The sequence below is a fragment of the Thamnophis sirtalis genome, unplaced genomic scaffold (genome assembly GCF_051295495.1).
Source record: "Thamnophis sirtalis isolate CommonGarterSnake01/CBP01778 unplaced genomic scaffold, rThaSir2_p1.2 scaffold_8, whole genome shotgun sequence".
In the NCBI taxonomy this organism is placed as follows: Eukaryota; Metazoa; Chordata; class Lepidosauria; order Squamata; family Natricidae; genus Thamnophis; species Thamnophis sirtalis.
Genome location: NW_028261388.1, coordinates 6934902 through 6947019, shown reverse-complemented (window position 1 = coordinate 6947019; position 12118 = coordinate 6934902). Strand labels below are relative to the sequence as shown.

Sequence of the window (12118 nt, the reverse complement as noted above, 5' to 3'; positions counted from 1 at the left end):
TTAGGTTTAGCGTTATGTTTAGGGTTAGCGTTATGTTTAGGGTTAGGTTTAGGTTTAGGGTTAGGTTTAGTTTTACAGCGCGCTTCTGTCGCCGCGCTGTTGTCGGCGCGATTCAGCGCTCATTTGTCGGAGCGCTTTAGAACTCGCAGTTTTGTTACCGCGGTTTAGTCGGGCGCGGTTTTGTCGTTCGCCCTTTTGTCAGTGAACCGGTTCCAAAATGAATAAATGTCCTATTGAAAGGGAACGTTGACCTAGACCCATTGATCTTGACCTCAGCAAAATTAGTGTTTATTTATCTGACTATATTTTTATTCCTGGATACGCATTGCCTTCCCTCTGAGTGTTTACACCATCAGATTTCCAGCAAAACTTGCCATCTGTTAATGATTTACGTTGATTCCTGATTTATGAGGCTGTTCTTGGATGCTCTCGGGAGCATAAATCAATTTGATTTATGTAGTGCGGTATATCGATTCCACCGACATTCTCTGCATGGGTCATAGCTGCCTAAGAACACCATATTGTCAACCTAACTAGACAAGTAAGATTTTTGCAAATTAATTCATGCGTTTTAGACAGACCTAAGATTTATATGTATTTTACATTGGATGGTGGCACTTGTTTTTCCTATTTATTCCTGCTTATGTTAGTCATATGTAAATGTGGGGAATGTTTGTGTATTTGCCTTCTACCAACCAAAAAAAGTGTGAGTCCATGGTTCCACCTTCAATACCTGCAGAGCAGTGGTGGGATTCAGCCAGTTCGCACCACTGCGGGAGAACCGGCTGGTAACTTTCTAAGCAGTTTGGTGAACTGGTTGTTGGAAGAAATCATGAGGGCAGAGAACCGGTTGTTAAATTATTTGAATCCCACCACTGCTGCAGAGGTGGCCTTTTCACTACTCTCATAAAATTCCCATTTCAGATGTTGTATATAATAATAATAATAATTTGTATTATTACACCAAGAAGTATTAGGTGTATCAATAAAGAAGAAGATTTGGTGCTCAGGGCTGAAATGAGGGGTCCTTGGTGCTCTCTGAGCTTGGTTGTTTTCTTGCAGATGTTTCATGACCCAACTGGGTATGATCATCAGGGCGGGGGGGGGGAGTGTTCCTCTCTGTTTATATACAGTGGCTTGTCCTATCAGTGTTGGTGGGAGCGTTGTTGGTGGTTCCTTCACAGGACTGATAGCAGTTAGACTTATATACCGCTTCATAGGACTTTCAGCCCTCTCTAAGCAGTTTACAGAGTCAGCATATCGCCCCCACAGTCTGGGTCCTCATTTCACCCACCTCGGAAGGATGGAAGGCTGAGTCAACCTTGAGCCGGTGAGATTTGAACCGCTGAACTGATGATGTTACCTAGTTTGGGTAATCCAATGTCTGCAAGACAATAACGAAGCTGAGAGAGCACAAAAACCCTCCTATATCTAGAAAAAAACCCTCCAAGTAAGGCCACACTTGGAATACGGCATCCAGTTTTGGTCGCCACGATGTAGAAAAGATGTGGAGACTCTAGAAAGAGTGCAGAGAAGAGCAAGAAAGAGGATTAGAGGATTGGAGGCTAAAACATTTGAAGAACGGTTGCAGGAACTGGGCATGGCTAGTTTAGTAAAAATAAGGACTAGGGGAGACATGATAGTAGTCTTCCAATATTTCAGGGGTTGCCACAAAGAAGAGGGAGTCAAGCTATTCTCCAAAGCACCAGAGGGTAGGACAAGAAGCAGTGGGTGGAAACTAATCAAGGAGAGAAGCAACTTAGAACTAAGGAGAAATTTCCTGACAGTGAGAACAATTAAACAGTGGAACAACTTGCTTCCAGAAGTTGTGAATGCTCCAATACTGGAAGTTTTTAAGAAGATGTTTGTTTGAAGGGGTGTAGGGTTTCCTGCCTAAGCAGGGGGTTGGACTAGAAGACCTCCAAGGTCCCTTCCAACTCTGCTATTCTATTCTATTCAGATATAGTGGGGTGCAGCTAGAGAATAAGGTTATAAGGTTATAAGGTTTATTCTATTTATATGCCGCCCTATTCCCGGAGGGACTCGGCTAACAAACCCAAGGGGGGGGGGAGGTAAACACATAGGAAATACAACAAAGAAGGTACAAGGGAATTTAAAAGACAATCAACAGTCACACAATTCGAGTGGGGAAGGGAACTCATCAACCCCAGGCCTGCCGACACAGCCAGGTTTTAACAGCTTTGCGGAAAGCCTGGAGAGAGGTGAGGGTCCGAATCTCTGCGGGGAGTTCGTTCCAAAGGGCCGGAGCAGCCACAGAGAAGGCCCTCCTCCGGGTAGTAGCCAGATGACATTGGCCAGTAGATGGAACCCGGAGGAGGCCTAATCTGTGGGATCTAATCGGTCTGTTGGAGGTAATTGGCAGCAGGCGGTCTCTCAAGTACCCAGGTCCAATACCATGAAGGGCTTTATAAGTCACGACTGGCACCTTGAAGCGTATCCGGAGACCAATCGGTAGCCAGTGCAGCTCGCGGAGGATAGGTGTAACGTGGGTGTACCGAGGTGCACCCACAATCGCTCGCCTGGCTGCATAGATTAGATTTCAGATTAGATTTCAGTCAACCTTAGGAGAAACTTCTTGATGGTTCTCTTAATTTTAGAGACAATTTGTCTTTCAGAGGTCTCAAAACGGAAAATGAATGAAAATGCATGGGGATTTACGAGGGCTATAAGAGGTTGGACTAGATCAGTGTTTCTCAACCTTGGCAACTTGAAGATGTCCGGACTTCATCTCCCAGAATTCCCCAGCCAGCGAATGCTGGCTGGGGAATTCTGGGAGTTGAAGTCCGGACATCTTCAAGTTGCCAAGGTTGAGAAACACTGGACTAGATAACCAAATTGCTGATTTCATAATTTACAGAAGTAATGATACAACTTCTAAGTCTATGATTTTATAATTCTACAGGTAGTCCTCGATTTACAACAGTTCATTTAGCGATCATTCAAAGTCACAGTGGCTAAGTGACTCATTTGTTAAGTGAGTTTTGCTCCATTTGACGGCCTTTCTTGCCCCCGTCGTTGAGTGAATCACTGCCATTGATAAGTGAGGAACATGGTTGTTAAGTGAATCTGGCTTCCCCATGGACTTAGTTTGTAGAAGGAAAAGGCGACCACGTGACCGTGGGACACTGCAACCCGTCATAATTATGAGTCAGATCACAAGCCTCTGAATATTGATCACATGAACATGGGGCATAGACTGGTCGTAAGAGTGAAACACGGTCATAAGACACTTTTTTCAATGCCAGTGTAACTTTGAACGGTCACTAAACAAAACTGTTGTAAATCGAGGACTACCTGTACTTGAGCTTTAGGTTAGATTATGTCATCCGAAAGCACCTTAGAAGAAGACAGTTAATTTAGATTGGCAATATTTGCTAATTTCAGAATTGAGAAATTTGCTGTCATGTTATTTCATCTTCTTCAAGCACAGATGTTCCTGAACACCATTAGAGGTATAACTAAATCCATTGGTAAAGGCAAAGGTTCCCCTCGCACATATGTGCTAGTCGTTCCCGACTCTAGGGGGCGGTGCTCATCTCTGTTTCAAAGCCGAAGAGCCAGCGCTGTCTGAAGATGTCGCCGTGGTCATGTGGCTGGCATGACTAAATGCCAAAGGCGCAGAGAACATTGTTACCTTCCCACCAAAGGTGGTTCCTATTTTTCTACTTGCATTTTTTACGTGCTTTCGAACTGCTAAATTGGCAGAAGCTGGGACAAGTAATGGGAACTCATGCCGTTAGACGGCTCTAGGGATTCGAACCGCCAAACTGCCAACCTTTCTGATCGACAACTTCAATGTCTTTGCCCCTGAGCCACCGCATCCCAAATCCATATAAAATGATAAATCGATTTATTTAAAAAGGGTTTTAAATTTAATTTGTTTGTTTGCTTTACAGAGTACGCTCGATTTGAGGCCAAAATCCATGATCTGCGCGAACAGATGATGAATCACAGCATGAGTTCCGGGTCAGGCTCCCTGCGAACCAATCAAAAGCGTTCCCTCTATGTCAGGTAGGCGGACCAAATGCTGCCATTGGCCAGTGATCCATGTCAGGTGGAAACTACATCCAAAATGGCGCGCCATCTTCTTCTATTTCTTTTTGAAGTTGTAGAAAGGGGTCGGAAAGAACTGGAAAAGGCTGTTGTTTAAACAGGAAAAAATAATCGGACGAACAAAGAAGTGTCAACCTTTCCCCTTCTTGAGTTATTATAGGTAGTCCTCAACTTACATCCCCAACTGAGCCCAAAATGTATGTTGCTAAGCGAGGCAGCTGTTAAGTGAGCATTGCCCCATTTTACGACCTTCCTTGCCGCAGTTGTTAAGTGAATCACTACAATCGTTAAGTTAGCCACCTGTTTGTTTCCTTGTGTCCTCAGGGTCACCCGGGCAATGCATATGTGTGTGGAGCCCCCCTGGAACTGATGGAAGCAGGGGTGGGCTTCAAAAATTTCAGCAACAGGTTCTCTGCCCGGTTGCTCGCTGGGCGTGGCCTACTTGGCCTCCTGTACCACGGCGAGGGGGGGGGGGCTTTTTGCTTCCCCCAGGATCCAGAGGCTTTCTGAAGGCCAGAAACAGGCCTTCTGGAACTTTCGGGAGGCCCGTTTTTCCCCCTCCCTAAGCCTCCACGCGGGCCCTGCCCTTACATGGCATCCAAAACGGGCCGCGCGGAGACTCCTGGGGGGCATGGGGCAGGGCCAGCCAGGAGTGAGATTTGGAGATTCCCCGAACCGGCCATAATGTTATCTATGGGTTGTCCCGACCCTGGGTGACCCCATAGCAGCTCACCCCTGGATGGAAGGACCATGCTACAGAGCTGTGCTTCCTGTAGGATGCCCTCTGTCCTGTGTCCCCATCAGTGGTGGGTTTCAAAAATTTTTGGAACCTCTTCTGTAGATGTGGCCTGCTTTATGGGGCCACTGGTGGAACCTCTTCTAACCGGCTTGGTAGATTTGACAAACCAGTTCTACCGAATAGGTGCGAACCGGTAGGAACCCACCTCTGGTCCTCACCAACATAGGGATGACTCTGTGCCGTCCGCACTCCGAACTGAAGCGCAAATGGTTCCTGCAGTCTGCAAAGTTTGGATTTCCAGAAAAATTGCAGACTCTAGGAACCATCCACAGTATCAGTCTGTGCTGGTACTGAACAGCAAAGAGACACAGGGCAGAAAACATCCCGCAGGAAGTGCAGACCTACAACACAATTCCCCCCGCCAGCAGCTCCGAGAAGGCGCCACACCTATTTGTGCCACTCAGGTGACCCTGAGGATGCAGTCAAACCTCCAAGTGGCCTCAACGACTCCCTAAAAAGATGCACATGACCAGCTGTCTGCAACGAATATAAATCCTTCCATTCCCCCACCATCCAGTCAGAGCTGAAGAAGCTTCTTGGATGAGAAGCGAAACGTCTTTACAGAAAAACCAGAAAGTCCAGTTGCTTCTTGAAAATAAAGTGCTTTGAGACACAGTCAACGCAGAAAACAAGATTTGCTTAACAGCCACTTGGTTCACTTAACAACCGCAGTGTGTCCCTTAACCGTGGCAAAAATTGGTTGTAAAATCAGGCACGGTTCACTTAACCACGACTTTACTTAGCGATGGAAATTCTGGTTCCAATTCTAGTTTTAATTCAAGGACTACCTGTATCCTCTCCCACCCTAACATTGTTGTTCTGACCGAGTTCCTCAAACAAGACAAACCCTCAGAGATTCTTTTAATTAGGAGTGCCGGCAGCCCCAGCAAAAAGTTTCTCTATCAACGCAGGAGAACAAGTCCGGCTGGCTGGGAGATGAATAGTTCTCTGCCACATTTATTCATCTCTGCCCCCTGTTTTGTATTCCCTGAGCTAGAGTGGGGCTTTGCTGGCAGCGGTGGCTCTTCCATCCCAAGGACCAGCCCATGGATTTCCACTGTTCTCCTCTCCTCTGTCTGTCTCTGTCTGTCTCTGTCTGTCTGTCTGTCTGTCTCTCTCTCTCTTGCTTTCCCTCTCTCTCTCTCTCTCTCTCTTTCTCTCTCTCTCTCCTTCCCTCTCCCTCTCTCCCTCCCTCCCTCTCTCTCACATCTATTCATCTCCACCCCCTGTCTTTTATCCTGCTTCGCTAGCAGTGATGGCTCTTCCGTCCCAAGGGCCAGCCCATATATTTCCACTGCTCTCCTCTCCTCTGCCTTCTGCACATTCACACATCAGGCCCTGGACCCAGCTGTTCCTCCTCTTCCTCGTCAGCTGCCTCCAGACCTGGGGGCTGTTGACTCTCCATCTGAGGGCTGACGGACAGCCCAGGCTCCACCTCTCTCTCTCTCTCTCTGCCAGCTCCATTCCCTCTTCCCCCTCGGAACTCACAGGTTGCCTTGAGGCTGACGCTGACTCCCACACGGCCACCCCCTCCTCTGTTTCAGCTGCTGGAGGGACCAGCAACCCAAAGACCACAACATAAGTTTTCAGTGGTTTACAGAATTTCATCAGGGTGGAAACCATATAGATCTCTGGGGCAATATTCTTCCACTATGACCAACGAAGCCTGTTGATAAATGACATCGTTTAATTGATGGAGCCAGAAGCCGGCTGATTCTACGAGAAATTCCTAGCAGTAAAAGTGGAAGCAATTATCCTGGGAATTGGTGGACCCACTTTCTTGAGATGTGTTAAGCAGGAGTTAGGTAGACATAATGCTTGTATCTGCACTTCCTTCGCTGTGTAGGATGCTGAACTCAATGGCCTAAAATCGTTCCCTCTAGCTCTGTTTCTATAAATTAAAGGATCTTAATTTCCCTTGAGTAGTGGGGAGTGTGGTACGGCGAGATAGAAAAGTACAGCCAGATAGAAAAGAACATTTTCCTCCCCGGAGGCATAGTTCTAGAAAGCAGAATAATGGAATAATAGAGTTGGACAGGATCTTGGAGGTCTTCTAGTGCAGCTGTCACCAACAGCTGGTCCCTGGATCACTGGTGGCCTGTGAGAAAACTTTGGTGGTCCACAGAATAATTATTTGCATTTTTTTTTAATATTGCACTAACTCAGGGGACAAAGTGAATCGTTATAACGGAGAACGCATAGAATTTAGCTGCAGAGGGGGAAACAGAACTAAAAATAGAGAGGCTCTCAGCGCAACAAAGGCAGAAACTTTTAAATTGTGTAGGGTTCACACATGCGTTACACGTGTCAAACTATAAGGAGGGCAGTGGGCACAGAATATCTTCAGAACAGAGAAGTAATGGTAACATTCTAGAGCAGCAGTCACCAACTGGTGGTCCGTGAGAAAATGTTGGTGGTCCACAGAAAAATTATTTGCATTTTTTATATTGCACAAAATCAGGGGTCCATGAGCCAATATGTCTAATTAATGCCTGCGTTACTGGCGTGAGTCTCCCCCTTTGGGGTCCTTTTGTCTGGGTCGAGGGGGCAGAAATTCTGACTTGGGGTCTGCTTCGGCCTCCTGGTGGGGGCCTTTGGGCGAAGGCTGGAGGGAAGCACCATTGGTGGCGAAGAGCCGGAGGGCCTCGTTCCAGTGGGACTGCATCATGGCCTGGAACTGGCTGACCATCTCAGCCTGCTGAGCCTCCAAGCACCAGCACCTGGCCTTGCACTCCTATAGGTCTTCCCTCTGCTGGGAAAGCCTATGCTCCTAGTCCTCAGTGAGGTGCTTCTGCTGAGCTTCCTTCTCGGCCAGATCCAATTTGAACTGAGCTGTTTTGCCAACTCTTTCTCCTGGGGGCTGCTTAGCTCCATCAACTGCTTCCTGTTGGGGCCCTAAGGAGCCCGGGAAGGGAGGCGAGGAGGGCCTGGGAGGGGAGGGACGAGTAAAGGCTGGTGAGGCGACTCTTGATGTGAGTGACATCAAGTTGGCCATGCCCACCCAGTCACATGACCACCTAGCCACGCCCACCCAGCCGGTCATTAGGCAGATCCCATTAGTGGCCCGCGGGATTAAAAATGATAAATGCAGTGGTCCCTGAGATCCAGAAAGTTGGTGACTCCTGTTCTAGTGCAACTCAAACAGGGTTATTGCCCATATTTGCTTTCTGGATTGTAAGGACTAAAAATAATACTCCAGCAGGAAACCCAGGCCTGTACCATTTCAGCCAAATGATTGTCCGATCCTTTCTTAAAAACCTCCAATGTTGGAGCACCCACAAGTTCTAAAGGCAAATCCTTCCACTGATTTAATTGTTCTGTTGTCAGGAAATTTCTCCTTAGTTCTCGGTTGCTTCCCCCCTTGATTAGTTTCCATCCATTGCTTCTAAGGAGCCGAGGTGGTGCAGTGGTTAGGGTGCAGTACTGCAGGCCACTTCAGCTGACTGTTATCTGCAGTTCAGCGGTTCTAATCTCACCGGCTCAAGGTTGACTCAGCCTTCCATCCTTCCGAGGTGGGTAAAATGAGGACCCGGATTGTTGGGGGCGATATGCTGACTCTGTAAACCGCTTAGAGAGGGCTGAAAACCCTATGAAGCGGTATATAAGTCTAACTGCTATTGCTATTCTTGTCCTGCCTTCGGGTGCTTTGGAGAATAGTTTGACCTCCTCTTTTTTATGGCAGCTTCTCAAATATTAGAACACAGCTTGGGAAAGGATTGTGATTCCTAGAGATAGTCCATCTGTTGGCAGCGCTTAACCTGTTACTATTGTGCGAGGTACCACCTATACTGTACCTGTGCATTTTGTTTTTCTTGCCTAACTGTAGAACCTTACTTTTTTCACCGTTGAATTTCCTTTCCTTAATTTCCTAGTTTCTTTTCTTTTTTTTTCTTTTTGTATATTTTAGACAATATTTTTTTTAAAAAAAATGAATTTTTTTTTTAAAAAAAATGAATTATTTTTTTTAAAAAAAGAATCTTCTCAAACTCCACAAATTGAAAGCATCCATTCTCCAGCACTCAGCCTTCCTTATGGTCTAACTCTCCCTAATACATTTAGCTCTATTGCCCCTTCAATATACGTCACATAAACAGAGGGATAGAGTCAAGATCATGTGAAGTGTTAATACCATTTTATAAGGCCTTGGCAAGGCCACACTTGGAATACGGCATCCAGTTTTGGTCGCCACGATGTGAAAAAGATGTTGAGACTCTAGAAAGACTGAAGAGAAGAGCAACAAAGTTGATTAGAGGACTGGAGGCTAAAACATATGAAGAACGGTTGCAGGAACTGGATATGTCTAGTTTAATGAAAAAAAAGGACTAGGGGAGACATGATAGCAGTCTTCCAATATCTCAGGGATTGCCCCAAAGAAGAGGGAGTCTAGCTATTCTCCAAAGCACCTGAAGGCAGGGCTAGAAGCAATGGGTGGAAACTAATCAGAGAGAGAAGCAACCTAGAACTAAGGGGAAATTTTGTGACAATGAGAACAATTAATCAAAATTAGTAATAAAAAAATTAATAAAAAAAGAACAATTAATCAGTGGAACAGAAATTGCCTCCAGAAGTTGTGAATGCTCCAAGACTGGAAGTTTTAAAGAAGATGTAGGATAACCATTTGTCTGAAGTGGTGTAGGGTTTCCTGCCTAAGCAGGGGGTTGGATTAGAAGACCTCCTTCCTCCTCCTTCCAAAGAGCCAAGGTGGCACAGTGGTTAAATGCAGTACTGCAGGCTACTTCAGCTGACTGCAGTTCTGCAGTTCGGCTGTTCAAATCTCACCGGCTCAGGGTTGACTCAGCCTTCCATCCTTCCGAAGGACGGATGGACCCAGATTGTTGTTGGGGGCAATATGCTGACTCTGTAAACCTCTTAGAGAGGGCTGAAAGCCCTATGAAGCGGTATATAAGTCTAACTGCTATTGCTATTGCTATTCCTATTATTATTCCATTCTATTAAAATATAATGGGTTGTAGAAGGGCTATAAGAGGTTGGACTAGATAACCAAATTTCATAATTCAGAGAAGTAACCGTACTACTTCTAAGTCTATGATTTTATAATTCTACAGGTAGTGATCCTTCAAAGTTACAATGGTTAATTGGGTCATTTTTTAAGTGAGTTTTGCCCCATTTTATGACTTTTCTTGCCACCATTGTTGAGCGAATCACTGGAGGCTTTTAAGAAGATGTTGGATAACCATTTGTCTGAAGTGGTGTGTGGTTTCCTAAGCAGGGGGTTGGACTTGAAGACCTCCAAGGTCCCCTCCAACTCTGTTATTCTATTCTGTTCTAATCTCTCTTCCCATGCTTTCATTTGGAAAGACACGTCCCTTCTGCTGCTTCTTTGGTTCAAGCACCTTGATGATTAGGGATGGAGGGAAGGCAATTTCCCCCCCAGCATCACCTTTTTTCCCTGCAGTGATGATTTCGCTCATGGTGGAACTAATTCAGTTGATGACCTTACACAGATCCAATTAAGCCCGGGCTTTTAAGAATATGTCAGCATGACAGGGAGAGGGGAAGGAGAGGACCCAGTTGGGCGGAAAACACTGCCAAAAAGTTTAGAGGGAAGATTAATTGTGTTATTTTGGCTGGTGGTGGATGGGGAGGGTCAGGACAATTAATCAGCAGTGGTTCTTGAAAGCATTTAGTAGAGCAGAACATGATTAACTGAAAACTGCCTATTGAGGGGGTAAGGCAAACAAACTTTGGGAGAATCTGTCTAAAGCCAAGTTTCTCAATCTTAACAGAACGACAGAGTTGGAAGGGACCTTGGAGGTCTTCCAGTCCAACCCCCTGCCCAAGAAGGAGATTCTATGTCATTTCACAAAAATGGTTGTCCAATATCTTCTTAAAAACCTCCAGCGATGGAGCACCCACGGGGAAAGCCACTGATTAATTGTTCAGTCGAAAAATCTCTCCTTTGTTCTAAGTTGCTTCTTTCCTTGATTAGTTTCCATCCATTGCTTCTTGTGCTTCCTTCAGGTGCTTAGGAGAATAGCTTGGCTCCCTATTCTTTGGGGCAGCCCCTCAAATATTGGAAGACTGGTATCCTACCACCCCATGTCCTTCTTTTCATTAAATGAGACATGCCCAAATTCCTGCAACCGAACTTTAACTAAGTAAAAAGGTAAAGGTTCCCCTCGGACATATGTGCTAATCATTCCCGACTCTAGGGGGCGGTGCTCATCTCAGTTTCAAAGCCGAAGAGCCAGTTCTGTCCGAAGACGTCTCTGTGGTCATGTGGCCAGCATGACTAACCACCAAAGACGCACGGAACGCTGTTTCCTTCCCACCGAAAGTGGTCCCTATTTTTCTGCTTGCATTTTTACAAGCTTTTGAACTGCTAGGTTGGCAGAAGCTGGGACAAGTAATGGGAGCTCATTCCGTTACACGGCGTTAGGGATTCGAACTGCCGATCTTCTGATCGACAAGCTCAGCATCTTAGCCCCTGAGTCACCGCATCCTTATATTCATTAAATTAGACATACCCAAATTCCTGCAACCGAACTTTAACTACCAAACTTTAATTACCAAACTAGGCTAGGTGACATCCTCAGCTCTCGACCAGTCTAAATTTTTGAAGGCAAGTCGTTTCACTAATTAATTGTTCTCACTGTTGGGAAATTTCTCCTTAGTTCCAGGTTCTCCTTGATTAGCTTCCACCCATTGCTTCTTGTCCTGCCCTCAGGGGATTTGGAGAATAGCTTGACACCCTCTTCTTTGTGGCAGCCCCTGAGATAGTAGAAGACTGCTATCATGTTACCCCTAGTCCTTCCTTCTATCCATTCATTCCATTTCATTCCAAAGCACATCCTATCAACTTCATTTTCCAAATTAGTAAGTGAAAGTAGAATCATAGGGCTGCAAGGGACCTTGGAGGTCTTCTAGACTAACCCCATGCTCGAGGCAGGGAACCCTACACCACTTCAGACAAATGGATATCCAACTTCTTCTTAAAAACATCTGGTGTTGGAGCATTTACAATTTCTGGAGGCCAATAGTTCTACTAATTGTTCTCAAATTTCTCAGGAAATTTCTTAGTTCTAGCTTCTTGCTTCTCTCTTTGGTTAGTTACCACCGATTGCTTCTGGTCTGGCCTTCAGGTGCTTTGGAGAATAGTTTGACTCCCTCTTCTTTGTGGCAGCCCCCTGAGATATTGGAAGACTGCTATCATGTCTCCCCTAGTCCTTCTTTTCATTAAACTAGACATATCCAGTTCCTGCAACTGCTCACAGCATAACAGAG

The 12118-nt window shown here is 45.8% G+C and overlaps 1 protein-coding gene across 11 annotated transcripts in view; it reads left to right on the top strand.

Annotated features, from left to right (window-relative positions):
- Positions 1 to 12118, top strand: part of DLG2 (discs large MAGUK scaffold protein 2) — a 1057900-nt gene that overhangs the window by 965518 nt on the left and 80264 nt on the right. For all 11 annotated transcript variants that reach the window (XM_087721030.1, XM_087721029.1, XM_087721034.1 and 8 more), the window contains one exon: positions 3918 to 4032. In XM_087721030.1, the coding sequence (XP_087577156.1) occupies positions 3918 to 4032 (115 nt within the window). The remainder of the gene's footprint in view (positions 1 to 3917; positions 4033 to 12118) is intronic.